Genomic DNA, 27,830 nt, shown 5'->3' on the forward strand with positions numbered 1-27,830 from the left:
CGTCATAATTAAGAGGCGTGGCTTCCAGTTAAATTTCGGCGCTGCGCGGCTGATAAGTTTTACCCCTCTTCCAAAAAATCCTGGCTACGCTCGCGCTCCTCATATTAATAGTAAATTTAGCAAGCTCAAATGGAATTCGAAGTGGAAGGTTAGCCGGTATGCAGTTTTATTTACAGCACATACTATACTCAAGCACTAGAGTTTAAGTTGTTGTTAATGATTAATTAATGTTGTGTACGTGTGTTGTCCGCATGTATAGATACAGAGCTTTCAAAGGCTGATCTGAAGGTTATATATAATGAAGTATATAATGAAAGAGCTGAGTGGAAATTTATTGGCCTTGAGCTTAATCTCACTTCGGGAGACATTGATGCTATTGAACGGAGGCCGTCTCACAATCGTGACATTGACAAAGATCGACTCATGGAAGTTCTGCAAATTTGGCTCAGTAAAGAGAGAGCAACATGGAGACAACTGATTAGGGCCCTTCGCTCTCAAACTGTTGACAAAGAAAAAAAAGCTCGGACACTGGAGGAAAAGTATTGTCCACAAGGTAGGCCACCCACTTTAGGTTACATACTGTGTGTCTTATTTATAATGATATGCAGATGCACTCAAAACTGAGGAGGTAAAAGAGAGAACTGGAAGGAAACGAAAACGCAGTGTTGCCATGGAGCAGCAGTTGAGTAGTGATGTGAGAATCATTAGAAATGAGTATAAGGTCTTGCAAACATGGACAAGATTATCACTAAAAAATAGAAAGACGCCTCCTTCAGAGCTGATTGCCCGTCTATCATCATATCGAGAGTATCCTGCTGCAATGAAGAAAGATGATAAGTTGCTTGCTGATCGTTATAATGATCTCGAGAAAGCTGAGAATATCGACAAAATATTTATAATTGTGGCACCGTTCTGGTCATTCCTTGATTTTGACATTCTTGAGGACATCATCAACGCCTTTGGAATAGATGAAGATAAACTTAAGTTGAAGAATTATAAGCTTAAGCTCAAAGAGATTCTCAGTTCCTGGAAAGTTGAATCACTTCAAAGTCGTTGTCTGCATGTAGATGCTGATGATAATGATGACAAGGGGTGTCAAAGATTACTTTGCCTTAAAGTAGACACTCATACAATGTCTACTTACCGATACGTAAAGGATACCATTGCAAATATTTTAGAAGTAGATATGTTTGCTTTGCGAGTGAAAACAGTTGAAGAGGGTTGTATCAAATTGGTTTTCTGCTGTCCTAAACTGTCCATTATACATTTGCTTCCTCTATCGCAAAGTCGCAACGATCAGATAAAACAAATAATTCCTCGGATCCTTAAGATGACGACAATGGATGATAAGACAGCGCTGGAATCAATCATTTTTCAGGTAACTATTTTGCATCATTTGAGTGTGTCTCTTGTGGGGGAAAGTACATATTTACGTGTCCTAAGCTGCTCAGCTTGTTTTAGACATTAAATTGAAAATTGAAAGCATAATCTATCTATATCAGTTTGTACTAACCTAATACGGGGTTTTCCCAGGGAATTTCTGCATTGGTTTATTATCTATGCATGGTGGGTAGATATAATAACTCAATAATTGGCCTGGACCTTATCATGTGACCTCAAATGACATCAATGCACTGAATTTGCAGTCATTCTTGTACGCATGTCCAGTCCTCCAGTTATAGGTTGTAATTAGGGCTTTAGATTTTTCACGTATTTCACTCATTTACATATCCGCAAGAAAAGCCCAGATCTGGAAACTGACTGCACAGCTTGTTTATTACCCCGTGCTGCGTGTGCGTGTGCGTGTGCGTGCACGTGCGCGCACTGAATGAAGGATTGGTATGTGTGTGACTGACACTGTCAGTTTGTGTGTGTGTGTGGACACAAAAGTGAGCTGTTTGAGCGAACTAGACACTTTCATAGACTGCTTTAACTTTTAATGAGACAGTGGGTGAAAAATATTAGGCCGTATAGCGTGAAATTTTCGAGGGGCTTAATTTTCGCGGATTTCATGGGTTAGAATTCTACACGAAAATTAAGCCCACGAAAATTGTTCTTTAATAAGAATTACCTGCTATAGAACATGCAAAGATTTAAAGGCGTGGCTTCCGGTAAGCAGTCATTCCGCGAACATTGTGCAACAAAATGGCTTTTAGAGGCCAATCCGCGAAATATATAAGTGCCTCGAAAATTTCGCACTATACGGTAGTTCAAAAAGCGAAAAAAAACACTGTTTTGTTGTTTTATAGATTCACGATTATTCCCCCATAATGTTAAGGTCATTGCGGTAAAAGTTATCGTATCAGTTCATCCAGTGCAATATATGGCATGTTGCACGAGGGCGCCTGCAATAACTAACTTATTGCCCAATGACGACTCGTCTGACTGGTCATATAAGGTGTTTTGAAGGAATTTAGTGTATTCGTTAGTTTGTTGAATTCCATAGTAAATTTTTAGGTTTTCTTATACCATAAAAGTAGTAGCCTATAAAAGGGACCAAATGAAGGTGGGATGGTGGGGCATAAGTCCCAACTGGATATCTCTTATGGTTACGGTCAACGGTTTACTCATTAATTATTCATGAGCTAGATCTAGTGATCTTTTCCAGCTAGAATGAGCTGGAAGTCCAGCTGAAACGCAGTAGTCATTTCATGGCTCGAATAGACATTTTTACTATAAAGCTTAGGGTACAGTCTACTGTAGCTTCACTATATGCAGGGTGGGTCGAAGAGATATTTCGAAAAAAGGCTACTGAAAGCTCACAAGAGGCTGTTTTCCTTGGCTCTGGCCGCCATTTTAAGTGGAGTTAAGTCTACATATTATTATTTTGTGAGAGTTTGTTGGCCTGGAAAGAAAAAAACGCTTCGACCCGCCCTCCAGAATGGTAAGAAGCATCATATAAGAGCAAGAACACAGAGCTAGAAGTGTTTTTAGAAGTTTAAATGACTACTAGTTTTGTGTTGTTTCTAGTAACTTAATGATCGCTCAGAGCTTCCACTGGAAAATGTTTTGAAGATTGATACTTGTCATACAGGATAATACACCAATATATTTATCATGTGTGTGCTTTAAATTTTTATCATGGCATTTATAGTTTCACAAAAATCATTATAAGAAAATCATGAATATTCATGAGCAAACTGTTTACCGCAACCTTAAAGAAATCTACTGCATTTACACACAGTGCAAGTGCATATACCGTATAGAGGGTATATTTCGAGGGTATAAATGTTCGTGGTTTTCGCGGATTAGGCATGAACCGCAAACATTTATGAATTTAATATTTCATGCATGCATGCTGCAAAAAAGGCGCTATTCCATGAAAATTAAATCCGCGAAAACCTTTCTAAAGGCACATCCGCGAAAATTTATACCCTCGAAATATACCCGCTATACGGTAATCCAGTGCATTAGTGCCATATAATGCAGTGCAATATATGGTAGCCATGGCAGTGATGCAACATGCCATATACTGAGCACTCACTGGGCAACAATAATCAAACAAATGTTCACATGCATGAATATTGTCACGCATTTTGTCTGTCTGACTGACTGAGTAAATAACGTACATTCTGCAAAGTAACAGTTGACCATGGGTGTGGCTGTGACATGCTGATTTAGTGCAGTTTTACAAGTTTGAAACCTCTTTTCTTCAGAATTCCATTGTTGTCAGTTATAATTATGCTAATGCTATAACCATAGGCTTCCATACACTTGCAACACTATATATACACCTCCCTTATACTGCTCTTCAGGGTAGATCAGATTCTGTGTACCTGGCAGGGGGGTTAGTAGAAAGGGGCAAAGCTCCGTACGAGGGTGGCGGAGGCGAAATTTCTTAGCTTTTTACAATTTGCTCACAATTTGACCTTTGAACTTTCATATTAATGAGTGAATATATACTGAATACGAAAAAGTTAATACAAAAAACTCGTTCTAATCAACAAAAGGATTGTATACTGTATAGATGTTATATGTAGATTCATGCACTCTTGGTACATTGAAAGAATCACAATGCCTGCACTGAGAGTGAGAGGAGGTAAGGCTGCTTCCTTGCAGCTAGCTGAAAAAGTCTGAGATCTACTCCATGTTGCAGCAGCATGCACAATAGCCTTCACAAGGCCTAGGAAGAGAGGTCTGGGATCGAGGCTACAAAACATTGCACAAGGAGCTGACTCAGCAACAGCAATAGTTGACCTATGCACTTTAAATTAGTATGTAAGTCTACCGTAAGACCTCGATTTAAAGCGACACTTTTTAATAATTACGAAGCCAGAGGTCGCTTCTTTAAATTTGGAGGTTGAAAAATTATATTGAAGTCCTGGTGTCGCATATTTAGAGGGTCGCTAGAGGTAACTTTACAGAGTCCTTGCCTCGATTTCAGGCCGCTTAAAAACACAGTGGGCTACAATCGAGGCTAGGGAGTGGCTACATTTACCTCTATTTAGAACGCAACATTAAAAAATAATTGTCAACGCAGCTGTCGCTACTTTTAGAGGTCAGAAAATTGCTGAAGCTCCTGGGTGTCGTATATTTGGAGGGTCGCCTTAAATCGAGGTCTTACGGTAGCTAGCTTAGTAGATCCAGCTAGCTAGCTAGCCTAGATCCTTATACTCTTAGTAGCTATACCTGGCTGTTGTCTAGCATCTCTTAAGTCAGTGAGTCTACATGCAAATGCATAAGTAACAAGGTTGGTGGCAAAATTGTTGTAACCTCAGACTAGCAATACATAGGCAAAAAGGGGGGGGCTTCAGCCCCTCAAAACCAGCCCCTGGATCCGCCCGCGCCCCTGCCTGGTTCTCATCATTCTATCGACCAACAGAAATCAGCAACATAATAAAGGATCGTTCCTTGCCTCTAAAAAAGTTTCTTGAAAGTGATTGCTTCTTGAAGTTCCCCTACTCTGCAAACAAAGGGGATCTTTCCAAATAGAATGTGAAAATTACTACGATTGGCCATGGAAAGCACTAAAAACATCATTCCTTACAACGTCATCAACACAACATCAGCACATTTACCATCAATATAATATAATATATTAATAGACAGTTTATTGTCTATAAACCAGCTTAAAAACTGCACCATAATTATACTCATTGTTTTACACGTAAATGAAGTTGTAACGATTTGACGTACGGCTCTCTCTCGCGCTTGCTTATGTCCATGCTTTTTGGTGCTTTCCCGTTGGTAATTGTCACATGTAAATGCATGTGTTTTTGGACTTATCATAATATATTTCTATGTACGTTTTGTACATGCAGTGATATATACTGTGTATTTGAAGGGACAGTTCAGAATGCGTATGAGACCTATTTATACCACATGCAGATTTTTTTTTATCTTCTGTAATGCATTGTGTTTATATGAATACAGGGATCAGAAATTGAATTGCTGCTGCATATTGTTGATGGTGACTGTGGCTTGACTATCCTTGTACAGCATGGTGAGCAGTCACAGAAGTATTAAAATGTTTATGACCACATTATGCCTCGATGTGCATGTGCAAGCGAGGTATACGGTAGTGTGTGTGTGTGTGTGTGTGCACGCGCACGCGCTCAATGATCAATGAAGTGCAAGTGAGAGGCTTCTAGTCATGTTTTCTTGGATTTTAATTCGTGCAATTGCAAAATAATGCTTGGTTCTCGAGTTATGCTAGTTTTGCTTACTTGAAATTGCATTGCAGCCTTTTCAGACGTAGAAAAACTTGTCCATGGAGTGTTGCTACTCAATTTAGTAGTTAGATCCAGTGGCGGATCCAGGGGGAGATCCCAGGGTGCCACGGATCCCCCTTTTCAGACTAAGCTATTGTGGCTTTACTATATACAGCTACCAGCTAGCTATTTATCAGTTTTGTAGCTATTGTAATTTGATTCAATGATTGTACCTGTTGTTCTGATGCATCAACTGCCAAAGGAGTGTTTAGGTTAGCCTAGGTTAGCTAGTTGACTGTTCTTGGCAGCTAGCTAGCTCTAGCTAGCTCTACGCTAGCCTCGAGACCAGGCCGATTAAAATACGTATTTTAATCGGCCTGGATTCGAGGCTAGCTCTACGCAAGTCTATTATGGGATTTCCCCTGGCTGAGTATGGGATTTTCCCTAGTCACGTGTGACCGGAAGTGGGCATTACCCCAAAAATTTCGCGCTGCACGCTCGTAGTTTGGAACCCCCCTTTCATTTTTCCTGGGTCCGCCACTGAGATCTGCACTAGAATGCTAGCTATTTATAGCTGGCCTGCAAGAGTGAGAAGAAAGCTGCAAATGCGCTGATGCAGCCATTAATTTTAGACTTGGACTTTTGGCATCGGTCGTTTTTAACAACAATCATGGTCGATCATTACCCACTCTCTGTAATTGTGGAGTGCTAATTAATGCAAAAAATGTTCATCACGATAGTCACTTTGTGTGTATAAAAGCTATTAGTAGCTTTATGTTATGTAGCTTTGACACTTCCACCGGGATATCAGCACCTGCGATACTTTCATTATTTTCAGGGTCAGATTAAATAGGTCAAGTCCACGCTATTCAGAGATCCAAAGGCCTGAGGCTCTCTGAATAGCATGGCCCTAGGGACTATTGGCTGAGGCCTATGTAACGAAAGCACTATGGAGCCCCATAGTGTCGAGCCATAGTTCTGCGTTTACAGCATGGATAGCCTTCACACAACAAGTTATTAGTTTTTAACAATGGCAGATTTTGATGTTAAAGCTTCATGCGTCCTTTTCTCGAGGTACATATTTACAGCTGAAGTGATCCTGTACCAGGAACGATGGAATTTCATTTCTCATGTTACTTGCTACTTAGCCAGCTTCTCCATGCTTCATACATACTACTATTTTATTGTATTCAAGTAAACAGCCGAAAGTTAGCACTTCAGTACTCTAGTAATTATAGCTGAGAAACCGCAACTCAAAGCAAAAGGTTGATATAGGTGTAGTATACAAACTTAAAGAGAAATTACGTGAGGACGTCATCAAAATAATGCGCAGTGCTTGGGCCTCCATCTGGCCTATGTATTACTGTATTCTACTGAGATTACACCCACCTTAATTGCATGCTACAAAGCAGCTACAGGTGGGATGGGCTTAATTTCGAAAACAGTAGTTTTGTCTTGAAATTAAGCCCACCCACCGCCTCGAAGTTACACCCACTCATTACAAAACTAAGTCTGCATCCATCAATATAGTATTACAACAATACAATAAAGTATAGCTAGGGTACAAACAAGTCATGAGTCTCACTGTCAGAGTTTTCAACTTGTCTCTTATACTTGCATGCAAATATAGGAGCAATATACTTATTGATAGCTATATTCAGAACTAACCAGCTTACACAAGAAATTGCTAAATCTTTTCTTGACAACTGCTCATTGACAAATGCATCACTGCCTGCCTGGTGGGCGTATTAATGCAGGCCGGAGCTTTCACTGGGGTGGGCGTAATTTCGGACGTGCATGGGCCTATCTATTCTCGGTAGAGTAGTAGTCTCAATCTTTTTGCAGTAACATCGACTGTTGCCATCTTTTTTAGTAGTCTCAGTACGATCGTGTGCGAGGTTTGTATGGCCTACTTAGAAGAACTCTAACATTGACAGGTTGCAGCTAGTATATTTAGACCTTCCAGTGACCAATCTCGTTGCTTATGATGAATTGAGACTTGCTATTGTGACTTAATGTAGACCTGATACTATATACCTTAGGTGACATATTTTTGCGGATATTAATTTCTGCTATTTCTGCTAAAATCATGTACTTGCAGATAATTTGAAAATTCAATGAATCTCATTAAAACTACTTGCGAATACAATATAACATTAATTTCGTAACTTAAGCAGAATTTAGTACCAGCGAAATGAGCTAAACAGTGAAATTGCAGACAAATCTACCTGTGAAAATATGTCACCCTAAGATAATTATATAGTTATGTTATATTAATTATGATCGTAGTAGATGGTGATCATCCATGCAAATATTATTTATCAACATGCAGGTCAAAATCTATTTGTTTATGATACGGGATATAGAACAACTAACCACAGCAACTGCCTGGAAAAGGCACTCCAGGAGCTAATTGAATTCCGGTCCGTTACTGTTAGTGGGGCTTTCTTTTCAACTTCACAGCCTAACCTCAAATCCATCTTCAAAAACAAAGTTATTGAGGAGATATCAGTTATTACCCCTGCAAACATTAATCCTAGTTCATGCCTCGAGAGTACATTTAGTTCAGAATTGAGTCGACTCCCACTAGATCATCCTGACGTCTTATTTGAAGAGTGTGACCTTCTTTCTGGACCGAGTCTTTCTTTCCAATTCAATAGGAAACATCCCTTAGTAAAACATCGGGTATCGTATCAAACAGACACGGGTGACAAGGAGGGAGTGTCCGACACAATAGATGTGGACAGGAGTGGAAATGATATAGCAATGCAGATCAAACACTATTGCTCTGTTCTTGTCACCGGTGAAACACCGATAGCTAAACTTCACAATCTAGATGAAGAGTTTTTCAGTGTTTTCGTAGTTCCGCATCAAGACAGTGACCAGTGTGTATCATTCTTTCCTGAAGAAGCACGGAAGTTACTATGGAACCCCAGTTCTCTGCAAGATTCAGCTCTACACCTAGCCATTTATCATAAAAGAAATAGATTTATCCCAATATTAGGCGAACTCAAAAATAAACACCTTGGTGATAAGGGAGAATCCTTTCGTAAAGACTATCTAACTATATGTCATCCTGAAACTGACCTAAAGGCAATCTTACAAGATGCAGACGCCAAACTTAGTCTATTTTCAGAGTACAGTGACAAGTTCTATTTAAATTGGTACAAAAAAAACAAACCTGGGATTTTTTTACAGGTAGCAAAGTCTGTTTCAGAAGAGGAGCGTAGACAGTACAAACGAATAGTTTTTCTTCGAAACAGCCTTGCATGGGCCCATTTTTACAAGCATGTGAATGCCGAGGTATATTTGTTGTCTGGTGAGGATCTTAGGCAAGGTCATCAATTGGAAGTTCTTAACGGTATTCTCATAGCCAGATTTTGGAAAAAAGCTCCTTGTTCAGTGGTTATCACTGACAGCTTGCCATTGCCAATGGATGAAATCATCCAGAGAGATGTGCGAAAGCTTGTCTTTCCCAATCAAACTCAGCATAATGTACGTATGGGATTCATTGAAAAACGTTTGATGAGGTCTACTCCTTTCTTCACTATCAATCCATGCTCCCATGTCCAACATTATGAATCAGAATACTGTGACTACACCATTTCTGTCGACCCCTTGGCTCACATAGTGAGTGGTGTCGGCGTTGAACCAACGATAAACCTTGTTAGAGATGCGATAGACATTTGTGATGACATCAGCACCCAAAAATCCAATGAGATGGTAGGCCATATCACTTATAGCTACAAACCTCCACCATCAAGTGCAGCTTCAAGTGGGCATATTAATCGTCAACCCTTGGGTACATACATGAATGGTATTGGTTACAAAAAGAAGCATTCTTATAATATGACTAAAGTCTTAAACTGCCTCATTGGCCCTACATTAGTTCAGCAACTCAGGAAAATTCGTTTGAAAGAAGTACCTGAACTTATTCCAGCCTTGCTTACTCAAACGGCAGCTGGTAACTCAACGTTTGCTTTATCTCCCACTGAATTTTCTGCCTCTGATGCGGATGTTGTGGTTCATATTAATAAGCGCCAGCCACTACAAGTTGGAAATAAGGCAGTGTATGAAGCAAAATTTATTGTGAAAAAAGCTAAGACAATGCAACTGGAGTTTGTGTTAGTAGCTAAAGTCAATTCCAAAGAGTTGAAAATTATCATTTCTACAAACTTAGAACTGAAGGGAACCTGTGGAACCTCTGTAGGTGATTACCTTTATAACACTTGCTATAAAGAAGATGCATGGCATCATGTAAAGGATCGCACAGTTGGTGAAATCCTCTATGTCTTTTTACGCGAAGAAAACGCTATCTCAGCAATTCAGTCTCTACCACTGTTCCTCTCGTCCCCCCTGATTAAGTGCAAGATAAACCACTATCTAACCACAGTTCTTGTCGAGTCACAGGTGCTGCAAGAGGCTCATATATATGTGAACTTGTTTGAGCTTGAACCAGTCTCTATCAACAACCACAAGCTTTGCATTAAGATAGAATCACTAGCCATGCATATTTTAAAGCTTGACATAGATCAACAAATGATCAAAGTCGAAGGAAATTGCAGTTTAAACAAACACCTCCTGAAATTCACTTGCTATAGTACGCCAGCTACAGACTCACAAAAGCATCTGAAATGTGTTTTTGTTGAAACCATGCCAGCGAAGGAGATGTTTGAACTGTTTGGAATCCGTGATTCTCCCTCTTCCCTGCAACATCCTTCACATGTAACTGCTCTGAATAATCACACCAAATACAGTGGAGGCTTTGTACTGTCTCAGATTTTCGGGAACACAATCGAGTCACGGCTCACTTCATTGTTTTTTTATGTTAAATCCGGAACAAGCATTGAAAGCGTACTGCCACCCACGTGTACCCTAAGTATTCCTATGGAGGTTGAAGTAAAGACAATTGTACATTTCCCATCAGCAAAAACTCCAATATTAGGGCTTGAAGCTGTGTTCAATTCAGAAATTGATATAGCTATTTTTACTGCTGCAAAAACATGTAAAACCTTGTTAAAATGCTGTTTACATATCGTACCATCAATTGCGGATGGAACTTACTCTTCAGAGTTAGTGGTTAGACAGCGTGTCAGTGAACGTGATCCACAAGAAATCTGTGGCTTTTCAGTTCTAGCAATTGTGTCAGCTCTTGATAGTGATCTGGGAAAGAATATTGAAGACCAGATCAAGGCGATTCCCAAAATTGGTGACCAGGTTTGCAAAACCTTGGCACTCAGAAAGATTGTATTTAAGCTATCGAATCGGCAAATAATACTTTGTGAGGTACATGGTTCTCTAAGTAAACTTGATATCATAGATGGAACGCTATCTATTGATAAGTGTACAATAAACCTATCATTTTCAAGTGAAGGATTGTGTATAGTTTGCAGTGGGAATATAAAGCTAATCAAGCAATACGTTTACTCAGTTCCTCGGTTTAGTTTTCCAACACTCAAGCAAAAAGGAAAATTGAGCTTTGAAACTTACGATAGTAACTTGATCTTCAAAGATTTCATGAAGGAATTTGGCTGGCTTACTCCAAGTGTCACAAAAAACCTGGTTCTGGATAAGATTCTGGACACTCCTATCAGAAAAGTAATTTTGTGCTTTTATTTTACTGACAAACTTTGCATTACAGATGCCAGTATTAGTGTCTTCAAGAAACAAATAGATGTTGGACTGATCGAATTAGATGGTGTTGACCTAGAAGTCATTGTAAAGCTTGTGGAGGATAAGTACATCACCACATTTTCTCTTCAAGGTTTTATTTCTGAAGCTCTTTATACTAAACTAGACTATGATCCCACCAATAAACTTCTGTCAGGACAAGTAAAAGTGATATTTGCTAGGACTGTTCAAGCTCTCAGTGTGCTACAACTATTTTCAACGTCTATAGATTCGTATCAGAACATGAAGAAGGCTCTTTCAGAGGAATTCATGGATATATTGTCATCAGACTTAAGAATCACTGCAAGAAACCATGAGAAACCAGGGCTTACAGCTTCTCTTGGTGTCAGTATTAGTCTACCTTCTAAGCATTTAAGAGAATACTCGCTTCGATATCTCAATTTAGAGACAAAAGACGCACTGAAAATTAATTGTGAAAGCACGTATGTCCTGAACAATTTTCATTTTGAGTACACTGAGGAGCTAACAAGTAAAGATTCTCCTTCAGATGCTCATCTTTCTATGACACTCCACAAGCTCAATACCGAGGAGAATATGTCTTTGTATTTTAATTTCTCGGAAAAAATTTACTTGACAGCAAAAGTGGCTGCTGGACCTTGCGGCGGCCTCTTAAAATTATGTTCTGCTATTGACTTTGCCCAAGCCCCTACTCCAGAGTTTCCTGAGTTTGATGTGAGATTACCTGCTGTATTTGAAATTGAATTAATGTCTGGCTTAATTACATTCAGAAAACAGCCCAGTTTTCAGCCTGCTGCATTTAATATTAACATCTTGATTAAGGAATGGCTATTGTTTGCCGAACCAGAAGTTTTAGTGCACGATATCAGTCTGAAGGCAACATGGGAATCTGGTAGTCGCTCCCAACTCAGTTTCACAGACTGTTCTTTGATATTTCTTAGTCATAAATTCATCCTCAGTGGCAGTCTAACAACTAAAGATGTCTTTATTAAAGGACATTGCACTGCAGATTCTGAAACACAGTCCCCAACTCAACTTCAGCACATACTAGATAGGTACACTCCTTTGTCCGCAAAAAAACCCTTTGTTCCAACTAACATTGATTTGCCTCCCATGCTGGTTGAACTTAAGAAGTTAATTATTCATATTCAAGAACCAAGTGAACAGTTTTGTATGATTATGGTAGTGATGAGTCCTTCTTGGAAACTGCAGTTTGGCCCTTATGAAATCCCTGTTTGTGATCTCAGTGGAACTTTAGAGTGGGAAAAATTGGATACTAGGACAAACTACAAAGCCTACATTGATGGTATTGCTGAGCTGTTTAGTATTCAAGTTGATGTAAAAATGCTGCTTGAGGAGGAAGACAAGGACTCCATAGTTTTCTCTACAGTCGAGTATCCACACTGCCTTCATTACAGTCAAGCCATTGACCATTTACTGGGCATCAAAGATTCAGCTGAAATAATTCCATACAACCAATATGATCCCAGTACCTCAGGCCTGTCAGAGTTGGTTCCCTCTACAATGCAGAGCATATGTTTCACAGAAGCTAAAGTTGCCTTTAATCTCGTACAAAAACAGTTCTTTATCAGCAGTAAAGTGGAGGGATGGGGAACTGGGTCCATTTTCATGGGCTATCTTATCAGTGACACGGACTCTATAGACTATGTCGCTAGTTTGTCCCTTGAGAGTGACGTCTCATTTGGCAGGTTATCTGAATCTTTAACTTTTGTTGACGAATTGGTAAAGTTGCAAACAGCAAACGCACTTGTTTCTTCTGCTGAATTTGGCCATTTATCAGACATTACCACCAAATTCCACCATTCGTTTTCTAGGTCTTGGGTCAAAGAGCTCCTTCTTCAGTTGCCTTTCTATGAATCCAAGCTTGAATGTGAATTAAAACTAGCAGAGTATGAAGTTCAGGTTGGGACAACGATCTATGCAAGCATTGATATTAACCTGTCACAAGGAATCATTACCAGATTGTTACAGCTTGGAGATACATCAGTGCCACATAGCCTTTCAATTGTGACATTTATTGGTCAATCAACAACTAAAACAGATATCAATATCAATGCTTGGATTCCTAGAATTTTACTGTTTGGAATGCTCGAATTCTCTGATATTCATTTGCTGTATAGAGTTAAGGCTGCCACTAAGTTTGAGCTCACAGGGGCAGTTGCTCTTAATGTTAACCTTGATGACACTGACGATCAGATATTTAAATTTGATGGTACACTTTCTGTTAATCCTGATCATGCTGAATTCAGTACTGTGAGCTATGGCAATTCCTTATCTCACCCCTGTCGAATCAATGTTGTGGCAAAAGAACTACATCTTGCACTCAAACTGTACCTAAATAAAGGATACCCGAATTTGTATGTGAGAGGGAAGGTGGAAATTGCCGAAACGAAGCTCACCTGTATATTCATTTTTGTTGGTATTGTTTTCAAAGTGTTCAAAATTTCCTTGAAACAAGGTCTAAAACTCTCTGCTCTACTCAGCTGCTGCTCCATTGAATGGCCTCTTAGCCTAGATATTGTCCTAAAAAAAGGAAAGTTCTACTATGCTGCTTCACAAATCACTTTAGATGAAGATGGAGTAACATCTGCTTATGAGCGTGGTTACCGTATAGAAGCGACTGTCACATTTTTCAAACTTGATTTTGAAATACAAAATGGTATTGTAATGTTTGATGAACACAATGTTATTTTTGATGCAAGGGCCAAAAGAACAATTAATCTTGATTTTGCAAAACTAACCGGGGAACAAGAGGATCACCTTGAAAGTGAAGAAATTAAACGAAAGTATGAAGTTGAACACAGACATAAGGGTCCCCTTTTATCATATAAACAGAAAACCCTTGTCTTAACTCACGGATTAGAAATTCTTGATATTCCTTGCTGCGATGGTCAATTAAAGTGTATGCCTGGAAGTGGGACAATGAAAGGTGAAATCAAATGCCCGAAATTTCTTTGGATTAGTGAACCTTTGATTCAGCTAGAATGGAGCCAAAGCAATGGGTTACATATACTAGAGTTACAACTTAATGGAGATGTCCCAGGGTTTTCTTTGCTTAAATCAATTGAAGATGTTGCTAAAGTCACTGCAAACAGTCTTTCAGGTAAGTTGTTATGGAATTGGAAGCTCTGCTTGAAAACGTGTAATTACAACAAGCAAGAAGAATGTCTAGTTCGTTTCATCCTATCTGGCGTTATCAAGATCTCTATCATAGGGTTGCTCGAAGAAATAACATTTAATGTGCCAGATATGTTCATCTCCTTGCCCAGGATTTCAATCGAAGGCTTCCCTATGTCATACTTACTTGGTCAGTATATCTTAAAAGCTTTGAAGAATAACAGTGGCCACTTTATTGAACCATTACTGGCTTTAATTGACGAAGCAAAGCATTTTTCCAAGTCATTTACATCGATACGGGAGAGTATTAAGGGGACAAATGAGATATTGGACATTGTAACGAAAAAAGTAGACACAGTTTCAACAGACGATACTGAAACAGACAATACGCAAAAAGGCGCTTTTGGGAATAACAAGGTTTGGAGAGGAATGTGGAGTGTCCCTGGTGGCTCAGTATTTATTGTGGATTTTGTAAATAGAATTGTACTTGGTTATATTCCTGGAGGAACAGCAGGAAACTCCAAAACTAAGGCAGAAAAGTCTACGCCAGAGCAATACATTATAGAGGAATTCGGACCCATTGTGACAGTTAATGCAATTAGTAGTATGGCACATGAGATTCACAAGTATCTCAAGTCTTGTGTTGATGCTCAAGAATATAAAACTGAAGAACAACAAGAGGCGAGTGATGTCAAGCAGAAAATAGAGAATGATTTGGCAGTGCTAAAATCGAAAGCGAATACTCTTTCAAAGACTCTGACCATTGTAGCTGACAATGTATTGACTGTGACAGATGTTTACTTGAGTGTCATTGTGAAAGCTCAAAACAAATGTGCTATCGTAATGACGTGGTTTACTTACAACCCTGAAGAAGGTACCTTTTATACCAAAGACAAAGGAGGCATTGAGTATGATGTGGAGATTTCTGCCATTACCATCCAACCTCGTACCTCTCAAGTTGTTCTTCTACGCAATGACACCTTCACTCTTAAAGATGTAAAGCATATGACAAAAAAATCGTCTTATAGTATGCTTCAATCAGGCATGGAACACTTTACTGAACAAAGTAAGGATTCAGACGCTGCTAGCAAGCAAAAACAGAGTACTAGGTCCAAGCCAGAGAAATGCATACAACTAGTGATTCCTATTAAGCCCAAAGTTTTGGAGCAAACAGTGTGCTTTAATGTTGGCATTCAACCAAAAGTAAAATTTAAAGTGAAGATGTTACAACCTGATAAAATAGTTCAAAATGCTTTTAAAAAAGATGAACTGTTTAGTAATACATGGATGAAGGACACTAAGAAGCAAATTGAGGCAAGTGGTCGATTAACAGATGTTACGATTGAAGGAAAAAAGGTGTCTAAGCAACATATAATCAACAAAGATTCTGAGTCTGAAGTAGTTACATTTACAGCTAAATGTGACCACAAGAAGGAGAGCTTAAAAGTTTCAGGTACTTTAAATCCAGTACATAGCGCAGCATCGTATATAGTACAATTAGTGGATGAAACTGACTCAACAGTCATTGTCAAGCAGAGTCGCGTGTTTCCTCCCCAACTAAAGTACCAACTTGAACCATCGAGCACTCACTTTCCAGAAACTTCCTCTGGTCCATACTGTGTTTCTGCTCTTGCTCTTAGTGATAAGCACAAAGCATTATCTCCTTTCACAGTCTCAGAATTGAGGATAGTCCGGCATGATCCACCTGAAATTCTGACTGTTACACTACCCAAATTGGATTTGTTCGATACAGAAGTTGTCCTGTTGAAATGGTTGTATCCATCATCAGAGGTAAGTCTTATAGATGGATCTCAGTTAATATTTCCGGAGCCTGGAAATCAGTATTTCTTCACCGTCACCATAGTTGGCTTTGCGGTAAAGCCGCGAAAACTGAACGAAGAGGTTAAAAATCTTGACAAACGTAAAAAAGAGTTTACATTCTCTGAAAAGGTGAATTTATGTAAGGATACTCGATGGGTTAAATATCAATTTAACTTAGTCGATATCCTTAAAAAGTATAGCCCCAAACTAAAAGGTGGACTTATATTTCAATGCCAAATAGTAGCTAATGGTATTTCAAAACTTCAAAGTATGCCAAAGTCTTTCCCGGAGTTTATCTTGCTTGCACCTCCAAAATACTTGAAAGTTTTGACTCGTACACAAAAAGCTGGACTTCATATTAGCTGGGAATATGGTGCTCATGCTATTGGCTACAGATTAGAGTTAGTAACTACAAAGTCTCAAAAGTTGGAGTTCTCTAAAGTGCTGAAATGTAGAGCTGGAAGGAATGGTCAAACTGTTCTCTACAAAAATGATTTCATGAATGTTCCTACTAGTGTTGATAATGGTTACCAGTTGCAAATGTATTCTCTTGGATTGGGTCAAGACCTCATTCGGTGCCTAAAACCCACCATTGCAGAAGGATATACATTACATGTAATGTCAGCAGAGCTTCATTACTTGCAGGAGTTGAACAAAGTGCGAGTTACATTTAAGCCATTGAATACTAGCACAGCTCGGTTATACACTGTAGAATTATACCAAGGCTTAAATGTTACGGATGAGCTATGTGCTCTGTCAATTGAAAAAGTCGAGGCTAAAAAGGGCTTTAATAATGAAATTTCTTCAGATTTTGCTCTCAGCAAGTTTCATCAAAAGCTGCATTCAGGAAGTCTGATCACAGCTTGGATTCATTGCACGATTAAACCTTTTGGTAGAAAGACTCACATATACGTTGGATTACCACAAGAAGAGATACTTGTGTTACACTCCCCAAAGCTTAAAGCTTCATTTACCTACCACTCTGATGGTTCTATACATGAAATGAAGCTTGTCTGGTCAGATGTACCAGGGTCTCATGGATATGAGTATGGGCTTTGTCTCCTAAATGTAAATGATAGCATTATCTTAAAGCAAGAAACAGATGCCATTAAAGTTGTCATTGACTTTGCCCAGGAAAGGTACAGATGCATACTAGAACAGCTTTTGCGTAAAAGCAATGGTTCTTGTCCACAATTTCGAGGTTACGTATCAGCTCTTGGACAACCTGACCAATTAGTAGTAGGAGCTGTTACCATAGATGTGCAAATGATTAACTACATAATTCCTTCTTCGGGAAGGTGTATTGTCTTCACAACAACTCAACTACAGAAAATGTGGACCTGGTACACTACCCATCCTGTTGATCATGTTTTTTCCTTACCCATATTACGACAACAGTATCTTATGTATCCTAGTGGAAACCCGTTTCCAAAGATTCCAATCCCGTCAAAGCTCAACGAAAAGTTTTGGAGAAGAGGATACCAGCTGTTCCAAAATGGTATATAGACCTGTAGTTATATTCAGGGGGGCTGCATTTACTTTATTTTGACTCTATTGTGTAGCTGTTTACATTAATTGTAGACTATAATTAATTACCGCAATCATACTATAATACCGTATAGCGCGAAATCTTCGAGCCACTGACATTTCGTGGAATGGCCTCTAAAAGCATTTAGTTGTATTTTTCGTGAGTTGACTGCTGACTCAGAGGAGGAACGACATGCATGCACGAATCACTACAAGTTCAGTGCATTGTGGCCAGGCATTATCACGTGACCGCAATGACATCAATGCACTGAACTTGTAGTGATTCGTGCACGCATGTCGGACCTCCTCTGCTGCTGACTGGAAGCACTACTAGGCCACACCTTTAATCTTTGCATGTTATAGCAGATCATTTTAATTAAAAAACGAATTAATTTTGGTGTAGGATTGCTAATCCACGAAAACAGCAAAAATTAAGTCCCTCGAAAATTCCGCATTTCAAAATTCCTGGGTTGACCGGAAGCACTACCAGGCCACGCCTTTAATCTTTGCATGTTATAGCAGATAATCCTAATTTTCGTGGAATTAATTTCGTTTTAGGATTGCTAACCCACGAAAACAGCGAAAATGAAGCCCCTCGAAAATTCCTCTAAAAGCATTTCGTTGAATATAGTTTGTGAGTTGACTGGAAGCACTAAAAGGCCACGCCTTTAATCTTTGCATGTTCTAATTAACAATTTTCGGGGTATTAATTTTGTTTTAGGATTGCTAACCCATTTTCGCGCTATACGATACAATGTAGCTACCTGTCCACTCTTGTATTCATAATTATACAGAATCGGATTGTCTCTATGCACGAGATGTCTTAATGGTGAATGGTCTAACGACATCCAAAAAGTCTCTAATGGAGTGGAAGAAAATTGACCCATTTGCAAAGCCATTTGGAACTGTTACCCGAAAAAAGATTGAATACAAAAAGGACAATCTTGAATGCTTTGGTGTTAGTGAATTACGTATTTTACTATATACAAGGTTGGTAACTATGAAAAAAGTTTGCCGTAGATTTTATCTTCTTTTATTACCACCTATAGATGCTCTGGGAAGTTATCTACTGGGAAAAAAACTCCAGGAAAAATTGAAATTGAAATCAAAATTGAGAAGACAAAAGGTATGCGTAATTACTTGATTGAGGGTACTGTTAAATGTAGCTCAAAAGTACCAATTTTAATTTGATCCACAAAAAATATCATCGATTTGCTTGCAGGCAAGAAAACACCAGATGTTGCCACTCCCTCTGCTGCAAGTACAGCCAGTATTTCTCAGTTCGGCTCCACCACTGATTCAAACACTTCTACTTTGCCTTCTGTGACAATCAGGGATCGTGAGGTTCCTGAGCTACCATCTACAGCAGATGCAGAACTTATTTTTGAGACGGTTGAAAGTAGTGCTAATGACATAGATGAAACTGAAAAAAAGGCTGATGATTCGAAAGAAGCTAAAGAACCTTATATCAAAGATGGAGACAGTGAAAGTCCCTACGGACAATTGGGAGAACGTCGTACGGATGAGCCGGCATCCACCTCTGAGGAAAGCGGGGCACCTGTAGGTTTTGTGAGGAGTATGACTAAAAAATTTACAGGAGCCGCAAAAAAACTTTTCTCAGAAGCCAAAGGATACTTGTTTAACAGTGAACAACTACAAGAAGTGGTGACAAAGAAAAGAACAATTGATTTGCCACACAGAGGATGTCCAAAAACATACTGCCACTTAATTCAATACACACCAACGGCCACCAATGCACTGGTACTCAACTCTTCATCACGACTTCATATTTCACTTTCAATTAAGCAAAGTGGAGGAGCATGTGCTGAGGACACTCACCTCTTTGTCAGGTTTGCTGGCTATACCTATAGTATGAAGAAATTGCCAACAAAAGTAAAACTCTAACCTTCCTGTCATTTTACTTATACAATATATCATGAATGCACCCATTAGTTTGTACCTATAATATTATACTCAGTATGATTTTTTTGCAGTTTTGAATAGTAATTATCATTACCAGATTGTGTAGTTAGAAAGTAAATGAATATTTTGTTGTGTATACTTAGAAAATACATTATGACTGTGTAGTTAGAATATTTTGTTGTATAGATCTACTTAGAAAAAGTACAAATGTCAAGTATGAGTTCATTAACAATGTTCAATTTGGGATCAGGGGTTTGATCCAGCCATGTAGAAGTCTAAAGAGTACCCTCTTCAAGCATGTCTTCTAAAATCTGTGATAGAGAAAATACATAATTTATAACTATGCATGCATGAACCCTTCTAACTCGCTAAATCAGGGCTGTTATAATTATATATATTGACTTACTGTTGTGTTAGGATCAATGTTCTGGAAATACTCAACCAGCTCTTCTGCACAAGGTCTTGCCTCAGGATTAATAGACCAACAGCTACACATCTGACGATATCTGTTGTGACAAATAATATTATCCTGGGAATTTAAATATAGCAAAACAGCAAAGCCGCCTCAGAGAACAGCCTATAAGCTCCAAATACAATGGGTGGCACTGCATCATTTACTTTTATACACCCTCTCACAGAATGTTTATCTCATAAGCCCACTAAAGAGCTACGCACAAAATCCATTACTTCAATCACGCTTACAAGTAGTTGCTCAGTCCGGTTGGTCTAGGCAATCTATTCCCGTCTTGTAGGTGCCTGTGGAACAACTCCAGACTGGCTCCAAGTTGGATGTCTGAGAACGGCTCACTTCCTATTATGTTACCAAGCATAGAGCAAAATCTAAAATGATACAGTGAACCCATAAATACGCAGTATATATGTAATAGACACACAAGCATAAGCCCGAGGGCGAGCTGCCTATACAACACGAGGATTCTCATGCATGTAATTTATATCACGACGACCCGTATCAAATTATGACACGGAAATAGACTTAATTACACGTTTGTTACCTTAATTTGACAACGTTATATATATATATACCATGCACTGTCGTATGCTAAAATCAGAAGTAATGTTACTTACCATAGGAGGCAATCTCCCAGAGAGTTACTCCAAAGGACCAACTGCAAAAATTATGGTTTTGAAATTTAATATAATTTTGTCCACAAGAGAACAATCAAGTACAATCAACTTACATGTCACTTCTGAAAGTGTTGGGGTGTCTATCTAATAGTTCAGGAGCAGCCCATCTGACTGGAAAGACATCATTCTGCAATGAAAGCCCACAAACAATAACTTGTAGTTCCAAATTCAGTTTCTGTATACTTAGGCCAACAAAGACAGATGACTACAAAATCATCAGACGTGGCATTACTTGGCCCAGTTTCTCTACCCTCTGTAATATTGATACTGTAATATTCTTTAAAATGTTTCTATGGAACTCGTACATCCATGGTCAATATTATCCCTCTGTTGGCTACTACCATAAAGGTACACAAGAAAACATACACAGAGAAACGTGTACATTGTAAACTGCATACTCATATAACCACCCCCCCCCCCCATCTTGGGCCTAAATTACCAAGGAAACATTTAATTACTGATAAACGTACATTATGAACTGTATGTACGATTGTGTGTGTGTGCTTACGTCATTTGCATGCTTACGTCATTTGCATTTAGAATTTGATAGGGAGTTTCAGCTTCAGTGAGTTCCTTAGCCATTCCAAAGTCTGTGATCTTGAGCTCTCCTTTCTCAGCAATGAGGATGTTTCGAGCAGCCAAGTCACAGTGAACAACCTACACAAGTAGAAGTAACTGTATCTCAATTAAGAGCATGTAAAACATTTGCATTAAATGTCCACACACAAAACTAAAAGCCCTGGATAATATTAATGATCTATTTAAATCATTTGCTATGGTTCTGTGGTACACGTAGTACGTCGTTTTAGTGAACAGTTGGTAACTTTTTGACAATTAGCATAAGTAAGTGTGTCAAATAATTCCTGTTGCGAATAACGTGTGCCATATATGCATGTAGCTTACATTCATGTTAGCTAGATACGCCAATCCATTGGCTATTTGGCCAGCAAAGTTGCAGAACTGGGTCTCCTTTATCAGTCCAGGTGCCATGGAAACAGAACCTGTTTGATTTAGTGCCTTTTCCTGGTCTTTCAGCTCATCGGAAAGAGCACCCAGCTCGATATGGAGAGGGTTGGTAGCAGGTGACACGATTTGAAGTTGATTGAGTTCACTAGTCCCTTCAGACTGCACACCTGAGTAAGGTGAGTAATTTATGTGTAGTGTATGTGCCCATATGTTAATCTGGCTGAAATTCCTAAGGCAATCACGTACTGACTTGAGTTTGGCCTTCACAATGTTTTTGTAACTTTCTCATAGCTAACTTAATTTCAAAAATTCATACCATTAGATTTTTTGTTAAAAAGCTATAGAGGATAAGCTCCAATCATTTCATGTAGAAGTCGCTGGCATACTTGCAAACCACATAAACCCTACATGAAGCCATAATTGACCACAGAACTTCCAGCCCTAACTCACCCTCAATACTTTAGAAGGGTGCATGGTGATGTCAACAGTCGATCAATAAGCATGGGGTGGTCTATTGTGACATTCACTTACTTTCAGGAGATCTATCAATCAGCAGCTCTTGCCCACAACTCAGTATTGCTTTACGACAGGAGAGCAGATACTCTTTGAGGTTGCCATGGCAAGCGTACTCCAAGATCAAGAACAATGGCTCTGTACAGAGAATAGAGTGTGTCATACACATATCTACAACAGCCTTGCTCCCAAAAACCTTTTTTAATAGACAATACTGTATAATAATTATGTAGGTGATTCATTGTTCTGGTGGTAACAGTGACCTGCCATTATTGATCATGCACTCTCTATTTTGAGAGCTTGATTATTAATTTTTATGAAGTCCCAAAATGATAGTACCACATCAATTTTGACTTCCCGACTTCCTTAAAAGGGACTATCTCTCTATTGAGACCTGTATTGAGATTTACTACAAGCAGGTCTAACATGTAACTATGGAAATAAAGGCCAACGTACTATGTACACTTACTACACAAGCTTACAGTACTTAGCTCGCTAATACCTCAGACTCACTTGTCTCAGTACAGTGTCCCAGGATATTGCAAATGTTCTTGTGAGGTTGTCTATACAACTTCTTGAGCATTTGCAACACATTCAGCAGTCGATAGTTCTCACCAAACGATTCATCTGCAGAATGAACAGACAGAGATTAGATCATCAGCTAGAAAGTGTTAACCGGAAAGTGCAGTGCAAGCAATGTACCGTTCAGAACGTTGATAGCTAAGAACAATGGTTCACCAAACCATACAGTGTTTCAATAGTACGAAACACTACTCTTTGTTTACAGTGAGAATAGCAGTAATACAAAAAGGTACAGTAGAAATACGGCCGGCTTACTGTTTAGTGTTGTCTTCACAGCAACTATGTTGACGTGCGGGAGAGAAGAAACCATCCCGTGTGCTTTGGCTTGGAACACTTTTCCAAATTTACCTTTACCTAAAAATCAGTATTAACACAGCATAATAATCATAATATTATTGTACGTATCATTGGAATCAAGGTGTTATATATCCAGTTGGTTATAAGCACAACTACACAATAAAGCTAACTGTGGCCATAATAAAAAGGTGGCTGGTTGGATACTATTTGAAAAACTTATACTGAATGGAGACCCTGGCATGACTGCATTTGAATACGTTCATTACTGGGAGACCAAAATGGATCACGTACGTACCTAGTTCACACTGAAGCTCCAACTTTTGCCTGGGAAAGTCTAATTCCCCAGTTTTTACTATATCAGGAGAGCAGAGATTGACATAGGCGTTATCCTTGACTAGCTGAGGCTTGAGTAAGAGATGGTTTGAGGGACGATGCCTGAGGGTTCTCCTTCTCCTGCGTTTAACTGTCCTTTGCATCAGTATTGCCAGGGCCACAGCGAGAAAGATGATCACCAAGATCACAATAATGACAGCTGCCACTGCTCCTCCGACATACACTGCCACCGGTTTAGGAGGACCCGTTGTTATGATTTTAGGTACATCTGCATTAGGTTAAACGGAAGATATGAACCTACTGCATAAATATGTGAAGTACTGGATAACTGATGAGTTCGTGTCTTGCATGTACGTACATTGATTGTGTGCTATGTTAGCAACCAGAGCAAGCACCAATATATTGGCAATACAATTTATAGGGTTTTCACATGCGTATTGCCATCACTTTTGCTTTACCAGGACTTGCAACGGTTGCCGTGACGTGCACTTGAGCTGTGAACAGCTGCTGCCCAATGGGTATCCTGTAGTTGACAGCACACGTGTATTCACCACCGTCACTAACGGTTGTGTTGCAAAGCTGTAGAAAGAATTACAAAAAATTGACAAACAAAATTAATGTCACAGTAACAAAAAGATTACTAGACTTTGGGGCATATTAACCGGCTGTATTCTAGAGGGGACTTGCATGATTACAAGGTTATAAGCTTATACGAGATACATACATATCTATTACAGTAGTTGTTTTGAAAACAGTGCATATGAGATTGAAACTCTTCAACTCATATGTTTAACTCTATGTTTATTGCATTGGAATTGGAACGAGACTGATCTTGGCCAGTTGTATTGTGCACCTCACCTTCAGATCTGAGTAAAACATTGAAAACTCGTTTTCTAAACTTTCGGTCCTAATGTGTTCTTCAGTCCCCTTGCAGTTAGAGACGATGGGTTGATTTTTGTAGAGCCAGTAAACTGTAGAGTTGGACGGGGCCTTTAGAGCACATGACACAGTCGAGGTGCTGCCCAGGTGCAGAGTGATTTGCCGTGGAAACACAGTGAAAACTGTATAAGTGTAAGGCAATAATAATATGCATGGTTACTATACATCTTCCCAAAAAAGACTACTTTAGAAGACCCCATCATACTACAGCAAAATTTGCTATAGTAATAGCTAGTTGAAATCCTTATTTAGGATTCAATTGGCTAGGGTACTTACTATAATTATTATAACTTACCAACATATATGAAGAATGAGCGCTCAAGGATAAAGGTCTGATCTGAAGCTGAACCATTAAACATAGCGAACTTGAATTCCCCAGTATCATTGATGCTTGGAGAATTGAAGGAAAGGAAATGAGTCTGCTGTTCAATTTGAAAGTCTGACACAAAGTTACAGCTGGAGATTTCCTCTGTACAAAGCAATCACACATAACAACTGGCATATTATATCTCCTTTGTTATATCCTTACTGTCATTTACTATAATTATACATGCAGTGACATATAAAAATTTAACTTACCAAAAGAAAAATCCCTGACATAGTACGTGATAGGGAAAGTGATATTTGAGCAGTGTTGGAAATTCCCCCCTACATTCACACAGTCAGTAGTATCATCCACATTCACTACTTTTTGAACATACTCGTTGTCATGGAACCAACTAGCCTTGCGTGTGTCCCGACTGACTATAAAAGAAAGATATATTAAAATACAGGCACCAACATAGAGCAGTGCTATGTATACTTCGATGCCTTTGTCTAGACAGTTTCCTCGGAGCATAACACAATCGGAACAATGTCTTGGGATACCCCTGCAACATTTTGTCTAGGGGTGTGCGTCCCGAGTATAACATAATTGGAATGTCTTGGGATACCCCTGCAACATTCTGTCTAAGGGTGTGCGTCCCGAGTATAACATAATCGGAACAATGTCTTGGGATACCCCTGCAACAGTCTGTCTAGGGGTGTGTGTCCCGAGTATAACATAATCGGAACAATGTCTTGGGATACCCCTGCAACATTCTGTCTAGGGGTGTGTGTCCCGAGTATACAATGTCTTGGGATACCCCTGTAATATTTTTGACTATAAAGAGAACAATATCATAATACAGGCACCAATATAGAGCAGTGTGTACACTTTGATGCCTTTAATTATCTAGACAGTTTCCTTGATTGGAACAATGTCTTGGGATATAATTATACCCCTGCAACATTTTGTCTAAGGGTGTCAATAATTCTTAGAAGATCGATATCCTAATCATTAGGGTTACGCACGCATACTTAAACTTACTTGCATAGGTATCAGTAGAAACTAGCTTTGGTTCACTCGCCACTAAGAAACCGTCTCTCTGGTGCGGGAACCGAGTGATTTTGTGAAGTATAGGTTTGGTGTCAGATTCTATGTAGTGATAAAGGAATAACCACAATTAGGTAATAACTGTGGTAAACTGTGCGGTAGCCATAGTGAGGTCATACTGGAAGGGGTCATGCTCTACTTCCTACATTAGCTCTGCATGCCTGGAACTTCAGAAGGTTAACTTAAATAGCTTGACAAATCATGCAGCAAGAATTATGAATGCTGACATCAACCACATTACTCAACCACATTAATCTTACCAATTTCCAGGGAATAAAAAACACCAATCGTGTCATTCAGCCAAGGTACATTAACGGTGCAAACAAGTAGCGCTTTTTGAAGCACATGTGTATAAGCAAAATCTTCTATTGCCAGTATGATTGTCGCTGCATAGAAAATAAGCAAATTTGCTAGATTTGACGTAATAAACATGTTAATATAATACATCTTGCAGCAAGAGATGGGGTATAGACAACATCTAGTTCAGGGCTAACAATGTACTCACATTTAAAGGAATGGTGATAACTAAACACATTAAAGAGTCCGAGTAGTCTGAACCTGTCCGACCCTCTCGTTTCGTTCCCCTTGATACAGCCATATATAGTGTCATTGTCCGGACTAAGCAGATGAACACACCTGGAGAAAGAATGGGCATTTAAAAGAGATTGTAATGCATAGAGAAGCCCCAATTTTGAAGCTGGTGGCTGAAGCCTCTATCTGGTGAGAAGAGGCCACACAATCAAAAGACAGGATGTTATTAATTGACTTACCAGACCAGAAAGAATAATTCATGTAGTTATGGATAAGTTGTAGAAAATGATTTAATAGTTTATAGAGCCGCAGCATTCATTATAGAGCAGCTTTCATTCCCTAAATTACATGGGTGATTGAGTTTACTCTGTGCATGATTCGGATTATCCACAGAGACTATGGAGAGACATAAGATAAAATACACTCTCAGTCGATACTGATGATTGTCAGGGTACATTATTCTAGGCTAAAAATAATTATTTAGCGAACCATTCAAAGTACTCCTCCTGAAGTTCATCATTGTGAGAGTAGATATCCAGAAAAAAGTTATGATAATAAGGGACGATATCACTTTCTCCTGAACGTTGCGAGATGCGTTTTGGGTTAGCTACAGAATCCAAGGTTGGATCTGAAACAGTAGATCAATAAATCTCAACATGACAGCATAAATGCAATGCAGAGAATCATCACCGTGATGGCACGTACCTAACTGTGGGTCTGGGTATTGCTGATCCTGGCTACTTGCATATGAGCTACTCAGTGATGTGTAAAACTCTTGCACATCACTGTCACTTGCTTCACACACTGCTGATACAATACTGGATGCAAGCTCTCTGACATCAACAGCACATGTACATCTAGACTGCAACATCCAGAACAAGGCCAGAATAGTCAGGTTTAGATAGCTCCTTGAGGAAGCAATAGTCATCAATCCAGCCATTGTGGATTAGACTCGCAAGCCGTCACTGTTGCAGGCGAACAGTAGACTGGTCAAACTCCGTGTTGAGACTTGTGTTGCACAGTCAGCATATCAGAAAGTATTTTAAGTGGCTGCGGTTTTCGTGACGTCAGTATACTGCATGTGATATGTAGAGTTTTCTAGTGAAACGTCACTATCATTGATCTTGTGGTAACCGCATGCGGTTAGTTGCCACAAATATCGTGGCAAACGTTACACAAGTCTCAACACGGAGTTTGACCAGTCTACTGTTCGCCTGCAACAGTGACGGCTTGCGAGTCTAATTGTGGATCACTAGATACAGTACTGCAGCAGATAGTTCTGATCAAAGAAAACTAAGCCACACCACACTACCGTATATCTTCTAATTTATCGGACAGGAAAAAATAATTATTTTGGAAATTGTCCGGGTATAATTGGAATAGAGCATGCGAAGTGTCCG

At 39.2% G+C, this 27,830-nt stretch overlaps 2 protein-coding genes across 5 annotated transcripts; one reads left to right on the plus strand and one right to left on the minus strand.

The window, feature by feature from the left end:
- The first annotated feature begins 39 nt into the window (after nucleotides 1-39).
- LOC135331030 (uncharacterized) lies at nucleotides 40-19,702 on the plus strand. 3 transcript variants are annotated; one of them, XM_064526055.1, is made up of 8 exons: nucleotides 40-148; nucleotides 260-553; nucleotides 609-1,378; nucleotides 5,374-5,443; nucleotides 7,984-17,757; nucleotides 18,581-18,776; nucleotides 18,836-18,912; nucleotides 19,009-19,702. In XM_064526055.1, the coding sequence occupies exons 1-8, from the start codon at nucleotides 130-132 to the stop codon at nucleotides 19,689-19,691; spliced, it is 11,883 nt and encodes a 3,960-aa protein (XP_064382125.1). In that variant the 5' UTR covers nucleotides 40-129; the 3' UTR covers nucleotides 19,692-19,702. The 3 variants fall into 3 exon arrangements, with proteins under 3 accessions (XP_064382125.1, XP_064382128.1, XP_064382127.1); XM_064526057.1 differs by having other exon boundaries at nucleotides 42-156; XM_064526058.1 differs by lacking the exon at nucleotides 7,984-17,757.
- Nucleotides 19,703-19,815: 113 nt separating this feature from the next.
- Nucleotides 19,816-27,668, minus strand: LOC135331031 (fibroblast growth factor receptor 4-like). Of its 2 annotated transcripts, XM_064526059.1 has the most exons (20): nucleotides 27,136-27,661; nucleotides 26,920-27,058; nucleotides 26,405-26,535; nucleotides 26,160-26,285; nucleotides 25,834-25,941; nucleotides 25,065-25,229; nucleotides 24,781-24,954; nucleotides 24,405-24,607; nucleotides 24,005-24,125; nucleotides 23,509-23,814; nucleotides 23,172-23,270; nucleotides 22,848-22,961; nucleotides 22,353-22,472; nucleotides 21,759-21,988; nucleotides 21,381-21,512; nucleotides 20,909-20,982; nucleotides 20,796-20,836; nucleotides 20,412-20,520; nucleotides 20,116-20,215; nucleotides 19,816-20,020 (listed from the first exon to the last, which is right to left on the minus strand). In XM_064526059.1, the coding sequence occupies exons 1-20, from the start codon at nucleotides 27,368-27,370 to the stop codon at nucleotides 19,985-19,987; spliced, it is 2,763 nt and encodes a 920-aa protein (XP_064382129.1). In that variant the 5' UTR covers nucleotides 27,371-27,661; the 3' UTR covers nucleotides 19,816-19,984. The 2 variants fall into 2 exon arrangements, with proteins under 2 accessions (XP_064382129.1, XP_064382130.1); XM_064526060.1 differs by lacking the exons at nucleotides 19,816-20,020; nucleotides 20,116-20,215 and having other exon boundaries at nucleotides 20,423-20,549; nucleotides 27,136-27,668.
- Nucleotides 27,669-27,830: the final 162 nt, after the last annotated feature.

This window comes from Halichondria panicea, chromosome 2 (genome assembly GCF_963675165.1).
Source record: "Halichondria panicea chromosome 2, odHalPani1.1, whole genome shotgun sequence".
In the NCBI taxonomy this organism is placed as follows: domain Eukaryota; kingdom Metazoa; phylum Porifera; class Demospongiae; order Suberitida; family Halichondriidae; genus Halichondria; species Halichondria panicea.

Excerpts from the sequence above, each read along its gene's own strand:
- LOC135331030 (XM_064526055.1), top strand. Across the intron at positions 5,444-7,983 it reads GACTATCCTTGTACAGCATG|GTCAAAATCTATTTGTTTAT; the intron begins GTGAGCAGTCAC and ends ATCAACATGCAG. Across the intron at positions 17,758-18,580 it reads ATACCAGCTGTTCCAAAATG|AATCGGATTGTCTCTATGCA; the intron begins GTATATAGACCT and ends ATAATTATACAG.
- LOC135331031 (XM_064526059.1), bottom strand. The coding sequence starts at position 27,370 with ATGGCTGGATTGATGACTATTGCTTCCTCAAGGAGCTATCTAAACCTG. Across the intron at positions 21,989-22,352 it reads GATTGATAGATCTCCTGAAA|GTGTGCAGTCTGAAGGGACT; the intron begins GTAAGTGAATGT and ends CACCTTACTCAG. Across the intron at positions 20,521-20,795 it reads CTGGGAGATTGCCTCCTATG|GAAGTGAGCCGTTCTCAGAC; the intron begins GTAAGTAACATT and ends GTAACATAATAG.